Genomic DNA, 18967 nt, shown 5'->3' on the forward strand with positions numbered 1-18967 from the left:
GGTTCCTCCTGCCCATCTCGCTACCATGGGGAGCAGAGCTTTCAGCCGCTCTGCTCCTCGTCTCTGGAACTCACTTCCCCCAGACATCAGGAACGTCGACAGTTTTACCCTTTTCAAAACAAAACTCAAAACACATGTTTAAATGTGCCTACAACCTCTGATTTTATTGAACTGTTTCTCTCTTTGTTTTTTTTTTCTTGTTTGGGTTTTATTATTGTTTTATTGTATTTTATTAAGTGTTTTCTGTCAAGTGACCTTGGGTGTTCTGAAAGGCGCTTTTAAATAAAATGTACTATTATTATTATTATTATTAGTTGTCTGAAAATGTAACACGTTTAAAAAAGTACTGCGATAATACCGAAAACCGTGATAATTTTGGTCACAATAACCGTGAGGTTAAATTTTCACACCTTGACAACCCTAGTTAATATGGCAGGTAACTAATCAACTAACACTGCCTATTGTGTTAACGTCATTTACCTTATATATACACCTCCACACTAGCGGACTCCAGCGACAAAGGTCTGACCTGTGGTGAGATTTTTCCCACTCTGCAAAAGCTACAGCAACACGGCACCGAACAAGAAGATGACTCTACCTTCACAGGGAGCATAAAGGAGAACATTTGGAAAGTTATTTCCAACCGATACAGGTACAACTGATTATTTATCATACAGATACTGACAGTTTAATTGCAGGAGCCGTGCGCAATTAGTTTTTTGCCACCTGTTTAACTACTCTGGAAATGATAAGGGAATTGATAAGGAATTGGATCAACAGATAGAATGGACAATGTCATTGATATTTATAAAATTGTGTCAATTCTCACCCCTATGGGACACCATGGGTGAGGGAGGTGTTGGAGGGCCGAACCTTGGAGACAGCCACAGAGAAGGAACACTCAGACAGATAAGAGGAGAACCACTTCAGAGCAGTTCCTGATAGGCCTACCCAGTCTCTCAGCCTCTTTAGTAGCAGGTGATGGTCAACAGTGTCAAAGGCTGCAGTCAGGTCCAGCAGGACCAGAACAGAACAGTCCCCAGCATCACTGTGAGTCAGAAAGTCCTTAGACCCTAAGAAGAGCTGTTTCAGTAGAATGAGATCTACAAAAACCTGACTGGAAGCTATCATAGATGTTATGTTCATCAAGAGTAGCTGTAAGTTGTTTACCCACAACTTTTTTCCAAGATCTTGGAGATGAACAGAAGTTCAGAGATGGGTCTGAAGCTGCTATGGAGAGAGGGGTCAAGACTCATTTTTTTAAGAAGCGGGTGGATTACAGCGTTCTTAAAGTACGCAGGGTAGAGCCCTGCACAGGCCTAAAATTTGAGCCCATGTCCGGCCCGGCCCGAGGGGGTGGAGCCCCAGCCCAACCCGGTCCGAGAAGGTTTTCAGGATTCTCTAGCCCGACCCGAGCCCGGCTTTTTTTTATCCTTTCATAATGTTTTAGCGTGATAGAATACTAAGCATTCTAATTATCCGTGAGAAGCGTTCTGCAGTAAAAAGAAAAGAGAAAAAAAAAACAGCATTCAATGCAGCTTTTTTTTCTAACAGAGCATATTTTTCGAGCGGCAGATGAAATTTACGAACACCATATTAATTGGATGCGTTTGTTGTCACGAGCGTGCCTGGTGAGCGGAGCGGTGATCAGGTGAGGATCAAAACGCAGGACAGGAAGACAGGCAGACAGGTAGGTCGTTTAAAGGTTTTAATAATGAACACGCTGGACATGGGAAACAATGACTCGACATGAAACACAGAACAGAAGGGGTTTAAATACGAGGAGCAGAAGCTAGGGTGATTGGGAAACAAGAGGCAGGTGGGAGCCATTAACGGAGACAGACTAAAACTTAAGAGGAGACAGGACAGGGTGTGACAGTACCCCCCCCCCCCCCCCCCAAAGGGTGTATCCCAGATGCCCACAGGAACAAGGAGCAGGGCGGGAGGAGGGGGACCCGGAGGGAGGGCCCAGAGAAACAGAGGGACCGATGGAGAGGCGGCAGGGATCAGCAGAGTCCAGGAGCCTGCGCCTGTGGCAGATGAGGAGGCGACGGGCCCTTGGAGGCCAGTGCCTGCGACAGAAGAGGAGGCGACGGGCCCTTTTAGGCCGGCGCCTGCGGCAGATGAGGAGGCAACGGGCCCTTGGAGGCCGGCGCCTGCGGCAGATGAGGAGGCGACGGGTCCTTGGAGGCCGGCACCTGCGACAGAAGAGGCGACGGGCCCTTGGAGGCTGGCGCCTGCGGCAGAAGAGGAGGCGACGGGCCCTTGGAGGCCGGCGCCTGCGGCAGATGAGGAGGCGACAGGCCCCTGGAGGCCGGCGCCTGCAGCAAATGAGGAGCTCTGCAGGCTGGGCCGGGAACATAGTCTCCGCAGGCTAGGCCGGGGACATAGTCTCCGCAGGCTGGGCCGGGGACAGAGTCCCTTGGACGGGCTGGACCGGAGCGACCTTCAGAACCACCATTGGAACCGGAGACGGTGGAGACGTCGGACCAGAGGCAGCGTCGACCTCTGGAGTGGAGAGAGCGTCGACCTCTAGAGTGGATAAGGCGACTTCAGACGAGACGACTTCAGTGGCGACTTCAGACAAGACAACTTCAGAGGCGACTTCAGACAAGACAACTTCAGAGGCGACTTCAGACGAGGCGACTTCAGACGAGATGACTTCAGACGAGGCGACTTCAGACGAGACGACTTCAGGCGAGGCGACTTCAGACGAGACTACTTCAGACGAGACGATTCCAGACGAGACAACTTCAGACAAGACGACTTCAGAGGCAACCTCAGACGAGACAACTTCAGACACGTCGACGTCTCCGAAGTCGACTTCAGACACGTCGACTTCGGAGACGTTGACTTTGGACACGTCGACTTCAGAGGAGATGGCGTCGGACACGTCGACTTCAGAGGAGACGGCTTTGGACACGTCGACTTCAGAGGAGACGACTTCAGACACGTCGACTTCGGAGACGACTTCAGACACGTCGACTTCGGAGACATCGACTTCAGACACGTCGACTTCGGAGACGTCAACTTCAGACACGTCGACTTCGGACACGTCGACTTCAGAGGAGACGGCTTCGGACACGTCAACTTCGGAGACGACTTCAGACACGTCGACTTCAGACACATCGACTTCGGAGACGTCGACTTCAGACACGTCGACTTCAGAGGAGACGGCTTCAGAGATGTCGACTTCAGAGAAGACTTCAGAAGAGACGTCGACTTCAGAGGAGACTTCAGAAGAGACGTCGACTTCAGAGGAGACTTCAGAACAGGGTGAGGCGTCGACCCTTGGACTGGAGGCGTCGACCCTTGGATTGGAGGCGTCGACCCTTGGACTGGAGGCGTCAACCCTTGGACTGGAGGCGTCGACCCTTGGCTTGGAGGCGTCGACCCCTGGACTGGAGGCATCGACCCTTGGACTGGAGGCGTCGACCGTTGGACTGGAGGTGTCGACCCTTGGACTGGAGGCGTCGACCCTTGGACTGGAGGCGTCGACCCTTGGCTTGGAGGCGTCGACCCTTGGCTTGGAGGCGTCGACCCTTGGTTTGGAGGCGTCGACCCTTGGCTTGGAGGCGTCGACCCTTGGACTGCTTCTGGGCAGGAACCGTCTGCTTCTGGGCCCGCACCGTCTGCTTTTGGGCCGGAACTGTTGACGTCTGGAGTGGAGGTGAAGCCGCTGCAGGAGGGGCTGTCTAGACAGGCGGGACCAGCTGCGGTGCGTTCACCGGGACCCCAGTTGGAACAGGCATTGAGTGAACGGGTGGTGCTGGAGACTGGGAGCGCAGAGCGTCCAGTAGGAGCTGATTAGAACTGGTGATCTGTTGAAGCTGGACCAGCTCAGCCTGGAGACTGGCAAGTTCAGTCGGCTGGGTTGTGGGCATTGCTCCACCTCCTGCAGATGACGGAGGAGCCGATCGGACCAGAGGCGGGACAGCTGGTCCGACCGGGGGCGGGTCCAAGCTGCTGCGTCCAGCCGAAGTGAGCAGATCGTCCAGCTGGAGCCTATCGAGATCGAGGGTCTGACGAATCTGGACCAACTCAGCTCGGAGACTGGTGAGCCCCGTCAGCTGGGCTGCGGGCGCAGCTCCTCCACCTGCAGGCGCCGATTCGGCCGGAGACGGGACCACTGGTCTGACCGGGGACGTGTCCAGACAACTGCGCCGAGCAGGGGCAGCGGCGAGGTCACAGCTCCGTCCTGGGACACAGGGCTGCGGTGGAGCCCGGCATCTCTCCCCACGCCATGGGCCAACTCCGGGAGAGCACACAGCCAGGCGGGTGCCCACGTAACTGGAGCAATCAGGAAACGACTCCCCATACACTCTCCCACCGGCCTCCGGGAGGGTGGAGAGGAACGCTGAGGCAGAAGGTCGGGGACGCCGTCTGCGGCGAGGCGGAGCTGGAGAAGGAGAAGCCGGCCGATAGTCGGCGGAGAGGAACTGGAACAGATACTTCCATGGGAGAATCTCCCCGCTGGATCCTTCAGAGGGTGGTGTCATCCTGTCACGAGTGTGCCTGGTGAGCAGAGCGGTGATCAGGTGAGGATCCAAACGCGGGACAGGAAGACAGGCAGACAGGTAGGTTGTTTACAGGTTTTAATAATGAACACGCTGGACATGGGAAACAATGACTCGACATGAAACACAGAACAGAAGGGGTTTAAATACACGAGGAGCGGGAGCTAGGGTGATTGGGAAACAAGAGGCAGGTGGGAGCCATTAACGGAGACAGACTAAAACCTAAGGGGAGACAGGACAGGGTGTGACATTTGTAAATTTTATCTGCTCTGAAAATGCGCTCTTGTGCAATTAGAAAAAAAAGCAGCATTCTAATTTTCTAATTGCAGAGTGCATTTTCAGAGCGGCAGATTAAATAAACGCCCCCAATTAATCTAGCGTTTGTAAATTTAATCTGCCGCTGTGAAAATGCGCTCTCCGTTAGAAAAAAACCAGCAATGAATGCTGTATTTTTTTTTTTACTGCAGAGCGAATTTATTCACAGAAAAATAGAATGAGGCCGTTTTCATGAGAATAAACGAATGGTTTCTGACATCAAAGTGGACATAAAATGGCATATTAGAATAGGGGCACATGTTTCAATCAACAGTTTGAGAATTTGTTTATATAGGCGCATTTATAAACCACACAGACCTTAACTGAGCTAACGGTGCCGGTGCGTGAGAAGCAGGCAGGTGCTGCTGCGTTCAAGTGTTTCAGTTTTTTTTATGAATTCGATTAAAAATAAAGGAGCCCGGCCCATGTCCGAGGTAATTACACAGTCGTTTGCCCGAAGCCCGACCCGAGGGCCTAGGGCTTCAGTGCAGGCCTCTAAAGCAGGGACCTGACCAGAAACCAGAAAAGCATGAATTATAGAGAACACGCTGGGACCGATGGACTGAAAAGCACTTTTAAATAAAGATGAGGGTAAGATGTCGAGGGGGCATGCAGAGGTCTTCATAGAGTTAACTAGTTTGGTTAACTCAGGCAAAGAAACAGGAGCAAAGCTATCTAGGATGATGGGCCTGGTTGGAGTCGGGAGAGGCAGCGATAAGGCTGAAGGAGAGATGCTAGATCTAACCTTATTGACTTTGTCCACAAAGAAAGACAGAAAGTTCTCACAGTCTGCAACAGAGTGGATGGAGGCTGTAGGAGAGGCAGGAGAGATGATGCTGCTGATGGTGTTAAACAGCACCTTGGGGTTCCCTTTGCTCTGGGACACCAGGCTGGAGATGCAGATGACATTCAGCTGTACTGCTCCTTTAAGAATTCTTACTTCTATAAATGGTCTGTATTACTAGAGTATCCTGGGTTTCCCTCAGAAAACTTGATAAGCCTGTCGGGCTGGGCTATGAGAGCGGGTCGGGGGTTGTGGTGTGCACAGATGGTTCCGCTACCGTTCTTCGTCCGTGGCAGCGGAGGGGAGGCCTGCGGTTTGTTTCGCTGCTGTGCGTAAACTCTCTCAGCAGAGAAGAGCCGGGGGGACCACGCCTGGCAGGTGACCAAGCAAAGCCTGGCAGCTCTCCAGGCTTATAAGGCACTAGGGGAAACCCTGAGTGTCAATCAGCTATCACCAGCTGGCTAGAACATAACATCCTTCAGTTAAACTCTGAAAAGACTGAATGTCTGATCATTGCCCCTGAGAGCATGGTTCCCCTGATTAGTCTAAAACTTGGTCATTTATCCTCTGCCGTCAAGACAAACTTAAGGAATTTGGGTGTTGTTTTTGACCAATCAATGTCTCTTGAAAGCCACTCCAATACGCTGGTCTGAAAACTGTTTTAATCACTTAAGAAATATCTCCAAACTGCAAAGGGTGGTGTGAAAACATGAACTTGTTATCCATGCCTTTATCTCCTCCTGTCTAGATTACTGTAACACAGTCTTCACATGTTTTAACAAAAAGCCCTTGACCACCATCAGTTGGTCCAGAACTCTGCAGCGAGGCTCCTAACTGGAGCAAACAGAAGAGCACACATCACTCCTGTTCTACTGTCTCTGCACTGGTTACCCGTTAACTTTAGAATCCTGACTATAACTTTCAGGGCTCTACATGGTCAAGCTCCTCCCTATTTTACTGAACTGTTAAAGCCTTATGCTCCAACCCGAGCCCTCAGGTCCACCCACCAGAACCTTCTAGAAGTTCCAAAGACCAGATATAAAAGTCGAGGTGATCGCTCCTTCCAGACTGTTGCACCCCGACTTTGGAATGAACTTCCTTCATCCTTATGTAGTATTGACAGTCTGGACACTTTTAATCTATTTCATTATGATGTTATGACTTTGTTTTATTTTGTTTTGATCTATGTGAAGCACTTTGTGATTCTATGTCTGTGATAAGTGCTATATAAATAAAACGTACTCACTTGCCTAATGACCTGAGCTGTATTGGAATGTTTACTGTGTGACGTGCCTTCAAATGACTATTGTTGTGGTTTGGCACTATATAAAGAAACTTGAAGTGAATTGATTTAAACATAAGCGGAGGGTCTCAAGCCTGGGCCTTAAAATACATATGCTCACCAAAGTGACTCCTAAATAATAAATCAGCATGGCTATAAATAGTGATTTGGACTCGCCAAAGTCATACATTTTATACACGATTTAAATGGCTGTGTTTTTGTTCTGCATACCACCTCTGCCAACATCTGCTGGAATCCAGAACCCCAATAACCTTAACCAGCTGTAGATGTTCAATAGTACTCACCCACTCACTCACTCACTCACTCACTCACTCACTCACTCACTCATCGAATCACTATAGAACTGTCCACCCTTCAGCAGCAGATGATTAAAAGGATACAACTAGGTTTTATTTAGTGATCACTGGCACTGATGAGTTCTGGTTAAAAGGTAAACTCACACAAGCTATAGAACAACTATAAAATGATTAAAGGACTTAATTAAGACCCTAAACACTTGACGTTGGCAAACATAAGCTCCTCTGACTCATATCTTCAAAGGGAGCCCTTGCTGTAACAACCTTATTTGACCTATTTAAGAGCTTGGGACATCCTGGAAATGTCAGATAAAAAGTAAAAACAAGACAACTATTTGGGTTTAACTTACAGGCTAAAGGGCTAAAAGGTAATCCCAAAGTTACCGTGTATAAATTCTTCAAGCACCTCTAAAGCACCAAATTACAATTTATCCCTTTTATTAAACCTGGTCAAAAACCAACATTTTAGGTTTGTGGAGTGGCTTCTTGCAACCTTTCCACGTGTTGCCCAGCAACTGCAAGAAGATAAGCCTCCTGGAAAATGATGCTGCTGGTGCTTGTTCACCTAATAGTTTTAGCAGAAGAATCGTCCTAAAACCAGATGCACTCCTCTGTTTAATCAGGGGATAAGCAACGAGATCCATCTCATGAGTCCGCTCAGAAAAACTGGAAAGATTATTTCTGAACTGTTCCTTGGTTTTATTCAGATTAACGCTGCGAGAGTGGAAACAAGACACGATGTTTCCAGAGCTCAAACCCTGCCACTAGGTAATCACACACTGTGTGGTAGTTTGGTAGTCAGAGGCTCCGTGATGGCATTGAGATCTATTCTACTAAATAATTCAAAGCCACAATGTTGACTTATTTTACAGTTATTCCTTGTTGTGCAAAAGCAGAAATTTAGAGATGTTAGGACTCAGAAATAGAGCCATGGTAGTACAGAGCACAAATACGCAATCTAATATCTGTATATCCCAATAATAACCATTAGATATATGATTATAAGTCTTATTACTTAGGATCTTGTAATAAAACATAAACACATTCATGTATGGTATATCTTGTCTGCTTTCATTTCATATCTTATTATTATGTTTAAAGCATGGGTTGAATGAGAATAAATTATGTTTGTTTTTAAACAGACAGCTGAAGCCTTTCCTTAAGGATGAGTGGGTTTCCCCTCGTGTATCTGGACGTCTAGCGGCCAAAAACATGCATGTTAGGGCAATGAGAGAGAGAACGAGAGAGAGAGAGAGAGAGAGAACGAGAGAGAGAGAGAGAGAGAGAGAGAGAGGAAATGCATGCATATGTGTGTGTGTGTGTGTGTGTGTGTGTGTGTGTGCTGGACTAACTTTCTGTCTGGATGAGCTCTGAGAGAATTTTTAAGAAAGGTATGATTATTTTATTAATTCATTAATTTTTCTAAACTGCCTACTCCTCGTTAGAGTCATGTGTCAGTCACCAGGCAAAGGGGGGACACCCTGCACACGTCTTCAGTCTGTCTCAGGGACATACAGAGACAAACAACCACACACGCACTCACACCTAGGGACATTTTAGAGTCTCCAGTTAACCTAACATGAATGACTTTGGTCTGTGGGAGGAAACCAGAGAAAACCCACACATGCATTATACAGGGAGTGCAGAATTATTAGGCAAATGAGTATTTTGTCCACATCATCCTCTTCATGCATGTTGTCTTACTCCAAGCTGTATAGGCTCGAAAGCCTACTACCAGTTAAGCATATTAGGTGATGTGCATCTCTGTAATGAGAAGGGGTGTGGTCTAATGACATTAACACCCTTCAGGTGTGCATAATTATTAGGTAACTTCCTTTCCTTTGGCAAAATGGGTCAAAAGAAGGACTTGACAGGCTCAGAAAAGTCAAAAAATAGTGAGATATCTTGCAGAGGGATGCAGCAGTCTTAAAATTGCAAAGCTTCTGAAGCGTGATCATCGAACAATCAAGCGTTTCATTCAAAATAGTCAACAGGGTCGCAAGAAGCGTGTGGGCAAACCAAGGCGCAAAATAACTGCCCATGAACTGAGAAAAGTCAAGCGTGCAGCTGCCAAGATGCCACTTGCCACCAGTTTGGCCATATTTCAGAGCTGCAACATCACTGGAGTGCCCAAAAGCACAAGGTGTGCAATACTCAGAGACATGGCCAAGGTAAGAAAGGCTGAAAGACGACCACCACTGAACAAGACACACAAGCTGAAACGTCAAGACTGGGCCAAGAAATATCTCAAGACTGACTTTTCTAAGGTTTTATGGACTGATGAAATGAGAGTGAGTCTTGATGGGCCAGATGGATGGGCCTGTGGCTGGATTGGTAAAGGGCAGAGAGCTCCAGTCCAACTCAGATGCCAGCAAGGTGGAGGTGGAGTACTGGTTTGGGCTGGTGTCATCAAAGATGAGCTTGTGGGACCTTTTCGGGTTGAGGATGGAGTCAAGCTCAACTCCCAGTCCTACTGCCAGTTTCCGGAAGACACCTTCTTCAAGCAGTGGTACAGGAAGAAGTCTGCATCCTTCAAGAAAAACATGATTTTCATGCAGGACAATGCTCCATCACACACGTCCAAGTACTCCACAGCGTCGCTGGCAAGAAAGGGTATAATAGAAGAAAAACTAATGACATGGCCTCCTTGTTCACCTGATCTGAACCCCATTGAGAACCTGTGGTCCATCATCAAATGTGAGATTTACAAGGAGGGAAAACAGTACACCTCTCTGAACAGTGTCTGGGAGGCTGTGGTTGCTGCTGCATGCAATGTTGATGGTTGTAACGTGAGGAAGTATGGGTTTTCTGTGCCAAAGGTCGTATTTGCCCGGCTGGGTCAGAGCTGGGTCACGCAGCACTTTCACCCACAGATTAAGACCTGAGCCGACAGCAAGTCTGAAGGACTCCACAACATCGAGAACACCTGCATCTTCAGAAGAAGGACTTCTCACACAATATAGTCATAATAAAAGAGTCTTACGCTTTCTTTGTTTATTAATGCTAAATAATCATTTTATCACTTTGCTCATTATAAATGTATTTTAATCAAATGAATGATTATTATGCTTTGGGTAATCATAATGAACTATAATGAATCAGTATACTTAATTAAATAATGTTTTTGGGAGATGTTTAGTGATTACCTTCACACTCGCTCACACAGGTCTGGATTCACAGTAACTCCAAAACACATTTGCTCTACGCACAACAAGTTTGCTTTGGGAAGAGAAGTGGTTTTGGTAAGTTAGTCAGTTCGAGAGAGAGAACGAAAGAGAGAAGAAGTGTGGAACCAACGCCACGGGGAAAGGAGCCCTGCCGGCTTTTCTGCCCCCCCCCACCCCCCCCACCCCCCCCCCACCCCCCCCCACCCCCCCCCCACCCCCACCCCGCTATTTCTGTTAAGCCAGACAGAATAGCTGAAATGCAACCCACTAACGCAGACTCGTCCCAGAGTCTTTGATTTCTGAGATAATTTAAACTTGAGAAAGCGCATCTGCTAAACGCTTCATCAACGTGTACCGAGGTCAACTCTGGACTGCACCGTCGCACACCTTCGTCTTCTCTGTCAGCCAAGGTGGCATCTGGAGAAACATCCTCCTTCGGTCAGGATCTAAAAGAGGGTCCTAAATGCGGTGAGGCAGAACATGACCAGATAGCGTTTTGATGATGTTTTCTAATAAGAACTAAAGTTTAATGGCAAAACATCACTTTTCACTCAGATCACCTTTTCTCTCCCTGAAGCAATCTCAGACACATGCATGCACGCATTCATAATTACATCATCCTCAATCTTAGCACATCCAACAAGGTCTATTTGTGCAAGCTTAGAATATCAACTGTTAAAGATTGTCCAACAAGGTTGCCAATGTTGATTGTTTCCTATGATTGTCATTTCAAATCGTTAGTTTAAATTGAAGAATTAAAACTCTTAAATTTCAAACTTGTCTTTTCATTGAACTGAAACACAGACACCCGGATATGATCGTCAGTTTATCGATGAAAACAACCTTTGGGTCTTCTTATCTCTATAAATTTGGTTATTAATTTTGTTAAAATTATTATTCCAGATTAATATGTAGAATGGTTCCTCTTTCATAAAAGAGCCATAAACCATTACGCTACATGGTGAAAAGATCAAAACACTGACAGAATCCATGGATGGCAGGCTTTTGAGTGTCCTTGCAAAGAAAGGTGGCTATATTGGTCGCTGATTTGTTTTTGTACTGTTTTTGAATGTCAGAAATGTATATTTGTGAATGTGGAGATGTTATATTGGTTTCACTGGTAAAAATAAATAATTGAAATGGGTATATATGTTTTTTGTTAAGTTGCCTAATAATTATGCACAGTAATAGTCACCTGCACTCACAGGTATCCCCCTAAAATAGCTACAACTACAAACAAACTAAAAACTACTTCCAAAAACATTCAGCTTTGATATTTTTCCTTTCTCTTTCACCTCTGACTCCGTGTCTGGTCGGAATCACAAAGCATTCAAAAACAATAACAATAAAGTTTTAAGTATCAGGGGTGACATTAAAAACAGCCGCTTTGATGCTCCACCTGAGAGTGAATCTGTAAGGCTTGTTACCAGCATTCAGACATCAATTCTGTTTGCTTCACAGCCAGACAGGACATGGTTAAAAAAAATTAAGAGTTTTTTGGGTTCATTGAGAACATGGTTGTTGTTCAATAATAAAATTATTCCTCAAAAATACAACTTGCCTAATAATTCTGCACTCCCTGTATGTTGTAATTGAAAAAGAATAGTTCATGACAGACATTAAGTTTCTATTTTTACAGCAAATACACCAGCCAGACCTACTTTATGATAATGATTTAAGTTCATTAAACAAGTTCTGTGATTATTTTTATTTTGTCTGAAAAAATCTAAAACTTTTTGCTCGGCAGCATTTGAAACCTTTCTCCTGAAGCTCAGCTGAGTATAAAACCAGCTGCTGAGTTGTAAGAGACGCATCATTTAGCTTCAAGTATCCATCTTCATCCAGGAAGAACTCTTAATATTCTTGTGTGGGTTTAAATCTTTCATAAATGACGTTGAATAATATTTTTACTGTAATGATGACGATGTCTGATTGATGCTGTAAGTCTCCAATCCGACCCCGAGCAACAGGATAATAAGCGCTGATGTGTGTCCACTGCCCCTTTCTACCCTAATGTGTATAAAACCTATTTTCACAGCCTCACGTGTACTAATGTGTGTGTGTGTGTGTGTGTGTGTGTGTGTGTGTGTGTGTGTGTGTGTGTGTGTGTGTGTGTGTGTGTTTCTGAGACACATTATCATAGTGGTTTGAACAGACCCGTTTCACGCCTACACAGCTGCTAATAAGACAGATCCATTAGGAACTGGTGGAAAATGCAACCGTCTCATTTATCTGTGATGGAGAGATGGAGGAAAGAGAGGAAAGAACATCGTGAATATGAGATGAAGCATAGAAAATGGGAGAACAGAGAGAGTCAGAGCTCGTTGGTGGAAAACCGCTTCTGGTCCGAGTCAGACTAGACGACCACTTCCTGCTACATAAACAAAACCTCAGAATAAAATAACTAAAGAAGAAAGTTGCTCTAGCTTTAGCTGTCTATTAAATATGAGGACAGGTCATGTCTTATGTTTTGTTGAGGTAGCTGGCGTTTATGTTCTGGGGCCATCTGTGCACTACCTGAATATCTACCTGAATGGCTACGTCATGATCTAGATCTTGAATGTCAAACCTCCACTAGTCGCAGAGATAAAGGCAAAGAAGGCTGATGCACCAAGATACGGAAACAATGAACGATGATTACAGAAAAGAGAATAAAAATAACGATAAACGATAGTTTGGATAAAACCTGAGAAAAGCAGCTGAAGAGAATCAGGAGAAGACAAAAAGCATTCATAAACTGTGCATAAAACAAGAGACAAATGATGTTGATTCTCAGAGGTTTTCATTAGTCTGTGTGCGAGTTTTCAGCATCGCATGTGAAAGAATTTAATTTCATGTCTGTAAATGTAAAATTATTCTGATTCTTGTCCCTGGTGGTCCGTCACATGACTGAGCTACAAGGATGTGGGAGGAGGAGGAAATGAGGCGAAATTGAATTAACAAAGAAAACATGAAAAGAGAATCGGTTCCTGAAAACTGCGACTGTGCTGTGACACTTCGTTACAGTTTAATGTGTTCCTTCATCTGAGCTGCAGCTGCAACGCCTTTATTAATTGTTCTTCATTGAGTTGCATTCAGGACGACTCAGGCAGCTGATGCACCTTTAAACATTACAAAATGTAGCTTGCCATCCCTAAGACCATCTTATATTGTATTCACTTTCTCACATACAGATTGCATAACGTTGACCTAAGGGAGAGAGTCAACAGATTGATTTATTCTTATCTGTCTAAAAACACACAGAGGTCTTTAAACCAGCAGCCATGCCAGTTCCACCAGAGGTTATGATATAATGGATGACAGAGGCCAGTCTGGGTTTAAGGGTCTCCACCTCTGCAGCTCTGAGGTCTCAACTCCAGGCGAAGGTTGAAGCTGAACCAGAAGCTTTCTAATTGCCATTTAGTCATTAAATATCTGCACATAATATTAAGGTTTTGGTCAAAATAAAATCGGATTTGGGCCTTAGTTAGTGACTGCCGTGCTGCTATGAGTGCTGTTAGCCCACATGGGTTAAATAAGACTAAACATTTTCATTCTGTCAAACATCAATATCTGTACACACAACAAGATGAGTCAGTCACATAAAATACTCATTACAAGCTCCGAAACAATAATTAAAACCATTACAGTTAGTAAAGAGAAGGCCGGTCCATCTCTGTGCTGTGCTACATGCTGCTTTCCTCCTATAGGAGAAAGAACAGCAGCCTCCTCAAGCAGCAGAAAGGAAAAACAAACCCAACGTCATTTTGTGTCCTTGAGAAATTCATCTGCTCCTTCTTCTTTCATGTTTGTAAGTCAGACGGAAAGCAACCTGAAACTTTACTGAACTCTTCCACATCCACCCACCCAGACACACCTTGGCATCCACTTTAGATAAACTTTTAAATACATTTAAAACATGATTCATGGCAGGTAGCGCTCATCAGAATTAAACAAAAATAAAAATTATTTGCAAAAAAAGCAGCAAACATCTCTTGTCATTCTTTCTGTGTGTTATAGGTAATAATTAAAAATAAATAGGCTGTAAGCCACAGCATAGACTAATTAAATAAATATGTTTAGTGTTTTAAAAAAGCTTTTTCTAAGCTGCAAGAGGACATCAATCCAGCACTGAAACAACAAAGTCAAACATGCAGTAGAACAACAAACGTGAGAACTCACTGATCCTGCAGGACGAAGTCCATGTTCTCAGAGGAAACCTGTCCAGTCACAGGATGACAGAATGATGTGGTCCTATCATTGTGGCTGAAGTGAACAGAAAAGACAAAAGGTGATCAGCCTCTGTTGCTTCGTGAACACTCTGAAGACTTCGCTGAATAAAAACATCACTCATCCTGTGTTCCCAACAACACACAGCTGATCATTCTGCAGAGGAGTGTGGAGACTCGGAGCCCAGTATCCTGATGGGCTTGGCTGCTGGACCCTACTCACCCCACCCATTTCATGTGAGGAGCAAACTGGTGACCTCAGCACAAATGCTGGACAGGTCACGCCTGGGCCTCCATCACTTACCGACTCATTCAGTCGGCCATTCAACGCCTCAAGCAGAGTGTAAAAGCTTCCAACTGGGTAAACACAATAGGGTGGCATGGAGGGTCACCGTGTGTGTGTGTGTGTGTGTGTGTGTGTGTGTGTGTGTGTGTGTGTGTGTGTGTGTGTGTGTGTGTGTGTGTGTGTGTGTGTGTGTGTGTGTGTGTGTGTGTCCCTACAGGACAGGGGATGGACTTAGCAAAAGAAATTGACATATTGCCTCCATCAGAGGTGGAAAGAGTAATAGAATTTCCTACTTAAGTACGAGTACCAATACTTTGATAATTTTTACTCAAGTAAAAGTAAAAAGTATCATAAATAAAATGTGCTCAAAGTAAAAGTTACTTAGTTACATTTTTGTCAGCGTAAGGATGGCTACATCTAAGTAGTGCAAAATCACAATGCCAGTTCACAATTCGCTCATGTGTGCGCACACTCACTCACACACACACACACACACACACACACACACACACACACACACACACACACACACACACACACACACACACACATCATGACTAATTTAACTACATTGAACTGCTTTAGTAATAATTTAATCTCTTATTCTGGAGTAAAATAAAGAAACAAGCTAAATCATCACATATCTGTGGCATCAAGGAGCATCTTCTGAGTTCAAACACAGGGATGGAGCTCAATGTTTACACCTGAACAGTATCAGGATGTTTTAACTCACAGAGGCCTGCAGGTCTTCTGTTTATGAGCAAAGCCCTGAGAATCCGCTTGATGATGAACTGATGTTTTGGAGCAGAAGTGTACACCCACACCCCCACGGTTTAGACGCGGTGCTCATGCAGGTGTCTCTTCCTGTTCCGACGCTGCTACACGCAATATTTTTAATTTATTAAGCCTATAATTTATTTTTACTCAGCAACGGATATGATTTAAAATGTAACGAATTACAATTCTTTTTTAAAAACGTACTCGAGTAAAAGTAAAAGTACAGATTTAAAAAATGACAAAAAGTATAAATACACTAAAAAGCTACTCAGTTACAGTAACGTGAGTAAATGTAATTCATTACTTTCCACCTCTGGCCTCGATTATATCACATTACAGGGTAAGACTTTTATGGATTTCTAAAAAAAAAATCTTCATTCCTGAAAGGGACAAACTTTTAAAGTGTCATATCATGCTGTTTTAAACCCTTGAGAGCCAAGTTAGGTTTCAGAACAGAGACTAGTTTCAGGGAGAGGCGCAGGGCCTGATGTCGGAGGAGGAAGGAGTGATGCCTTTTCCATCCACGTGTTTAAAGATTTTCAACATAAAATGTAAAATTTGCTGCTGAAACAGGTTTGGTTTTTCATGAGGAAATAGCAATATCATATGGTAAAAAGCTCCTTTAAGCCCATTTAAGCTCCAAAGTAAATCCATCTGTAGTAACGCTGCTTTAAGTTCAGCAGAGGCTCTTATTACTCACGCTTCCAGCCTCCTGTTTGATGTGGCTGAAGAGCTAATCCTAGAGAAGAACAAGGTTCCCAGGAGACCTTGTGACATGGCAGGAGAACATCCCAGGAGAGGCCCTCACAGAGATGATATAAAGCTCACATCCTGAGACCTGGACACATCTGGTCAGAGGATCAGCGTCTATCAGAGGATCAGCGTCTAGGGCAAATGCTCTACAAACAGATCCTCTGCACAGCACAGACTCGTGCCTCTAGGCCCCTGGACCTCTCTGGTTGTTCTGAACAGTAATCGAGTACTGAATCCGACTGTATTCGAGTACTGAATCTGACTGGAAAGTGAATGGCTCTTAAAACAACATCAACATGAAAACTTCAGACTTTACAAAATAAGAGATACCTCTTTGCCCTAAGATTCAGAATAAATTAAAAGTCCTTCATTTTTCATGAATCTTTTTCCCAATCTGGAAGTTTGCTTGTTGTTTCCAGAGTCTAGAGCAGGAGTGGGCAGCTCCAGTCCTTGAGCGTGTTTTTGTTCTTTCCCTGCTCTGACACACTTAATTCACCTGTTCTAGAGCTCATCAAACTCTGCAGAAGCCTGTTGATCACCTTCTGACTCTGAGGGGCTTTAATTTATCAAAAGGACCAACTCACATAAAGCAGGAATGCCTCACAAACAGTCAGCTGCGGCATGTGAAAAGGAACGGACGGAGCTCTGAAGGGTAACGAGACACTCTCCTGGCAGATCAACAAGTCTGGCAGCTCTTACTAAACGAGTGCTGAGGAGGGTAAACACCTTCTGGTGAGGATCTAAAATACCTTTCAATGAAGTAAAAGCCTTTTAATACTGTGGTGATATGGTTTGCTTTCATTTTCTTTTTTAGAAATTGTTTGGTAACTAAAATTAGTTTAAAAAATACATTAAAAGGCAGAAATAATATGTACCAAACCATCTGCTGAAAGAATTCAGACCTGATGTATTGTGGGAGAGAACACTTGCTTTTTGAAGTTAACCAATCAGCGTCAAGATGAGTGTGAACAAAAACTGCATCAGATGATCGGTGCAGACAATAAAGGCACAACTTGCTAAGAAACATTTAGCCAAGCACTCCAAAAATTCTTGTTTTTCATGTAATTTTTCCAACCTGGAAAGAGAACAGCTTCAGTGAATCGATCTAAAGCCCAAATATAAAACACGGATTCTCATAACGAGTGGATGTAATGCAAGAGAAGGTACACCAAGTTCAGCACGTACACACTTTAGATATTACTGTGATGACAGGAACTTTCATTCACACAAGAGTGTCAGAAGTAGCGGATGCATTCAGAATTCATATTGATCGTACAAAATTAAAAGCTACGCGCTAAACCCATTAACTATCGCGGGCTGTCCATAAAATAGTAACGAGAAAACCATCATCGCTGAGGTCATCACCTCAGATCCTCTCTGTGAATTTGGATATTGATCTCTCACATTCACACAAAGAGTGGTGTGTTTGTGAGCTGCTGTGTGGCCTTTTATCCTGGGAAGCTGATAAAACCATGTGAGCTCACAGGCTATGAATGGGGGCAGCTGTAAGCATCCTGAGAGGCTGTTTATCACTGCTTTCATTCTGCAGTGAGGTTCAAAACAGACATTATGTGTTATGTCTGAGAAACACTGGTAATGATGACCCTGTGTGTAAAGGGAAAATGCTGAAACCAGTGTTAAAAGCTCTATACAGAACCCTTTTAGCAGTGACCTTTATGGCTGGAAATGAAAGATTTCTACAGACTGTGCTTCATATCAATGCACTTATTTTCATTTCCTGTTATTTTGCTCCTCAAACTGAGTCCTCCATGCAATAAAAACGTTGGGCTGTGCAATGAATTAGATTGCATTTAAATGAATGCTTCGAAACAATCACAAAAATGATGTAATCAACAAAAATAGAAGCACTCCTTCCAGTAAGTCCCTTCTTTTCCTGGGGGACTTAACTCTCACATGGGCAATGGCAAGGAGACCTGGAGAGGTGTGGTTGGGAGGAAGTCAGGAGCATTGTGGTTTCCTTCCTGGCCGTGGGACACTGGACCAGCTCGCAGCGTCCAGGCGGGTGTGTGGGAGTTTTCTAACCAATCTACTGTACATATGTGTTGTGGATTTGTAGAAGGTGTTGGACTGTGTCTGGAGCATCTAGATGCCTCCTGTCACCTCCGTAAAGGAAGACCCAGGACACGCTGGAGGAACAGCTGGTCTGGGAATCACCCAGAGGTGCTGGCCCAAGTGGCTGGGGACGGATGGACAGATGGATGAAATAATCATTTCAATCACTTATTTCCTGTTGTGGAAATTTTATGTTTAACCAAAAAAGAAAAAAAAAACCCTGAGGTTGATTAAGTTAAAATGTTTTAATTCATTTTTCCACCACACTGTCTGCTAAATACAAATAAGTTCAATATGATTCAAGTTCTTCAACAGATCTTCACAGCCTTGGCTTGCTGAGCTCATTGTTACTGCTTGTTTAGGGGCATTGGAGTGTCAGAATCATCCCGTTCCTTAGCTCTCAGGGGCATCATGATGATACTTCCTCTTAAATGTTATCATAAAAGATTAGGTTTTACAAAGGATGCTGAATCCAGACACAAACTTCA

At 44.6% G+C, this 18967-nt stretch overlaps 1 protein-coding gene across 13 annotated transcripts in view; it reads right to left on the bottom strand.

Moving 5' to 3' along the window:
* The window catches only part of plekha7a (pleckstrin homology domain containing, family A member 7a), a 262547-nt gene that overhangs the window by 79361 nt on the left and 164219 nt on the right, over window positions 1-18967 (bottom strand). For all 13 annotated transcript variants that reach the window (XM_015963838.3, XM_054732798.2, XM_015963841.3 and 10 more), the window contains one exon: window positions 14544-14627. In XM_015963838.3, the coding sequence (XP_015819324.1) occupies window positions 14544-14627 (84 nt within the window). The remainder of the gene's footprint in view (window positions 1-14543; window positions 14628-18967) is intronic.

Source organism: Nothobranchius furzeri, chromosome 4 (assembly GCF_043380555.1).
Source record: "Nothobranchius furzeri strain GRZ-AD chromosome 4, NfurGRZ-RIMD1, whole genome shotgun sequence".
Classification (NCBI taxonomy): Eukaryota; Metazoa; Chordata; class Actinopteri; order Cyprinodontiformes; family Nothobranchiidae; genus Nothobranchius; species Nothobranchius furzeri.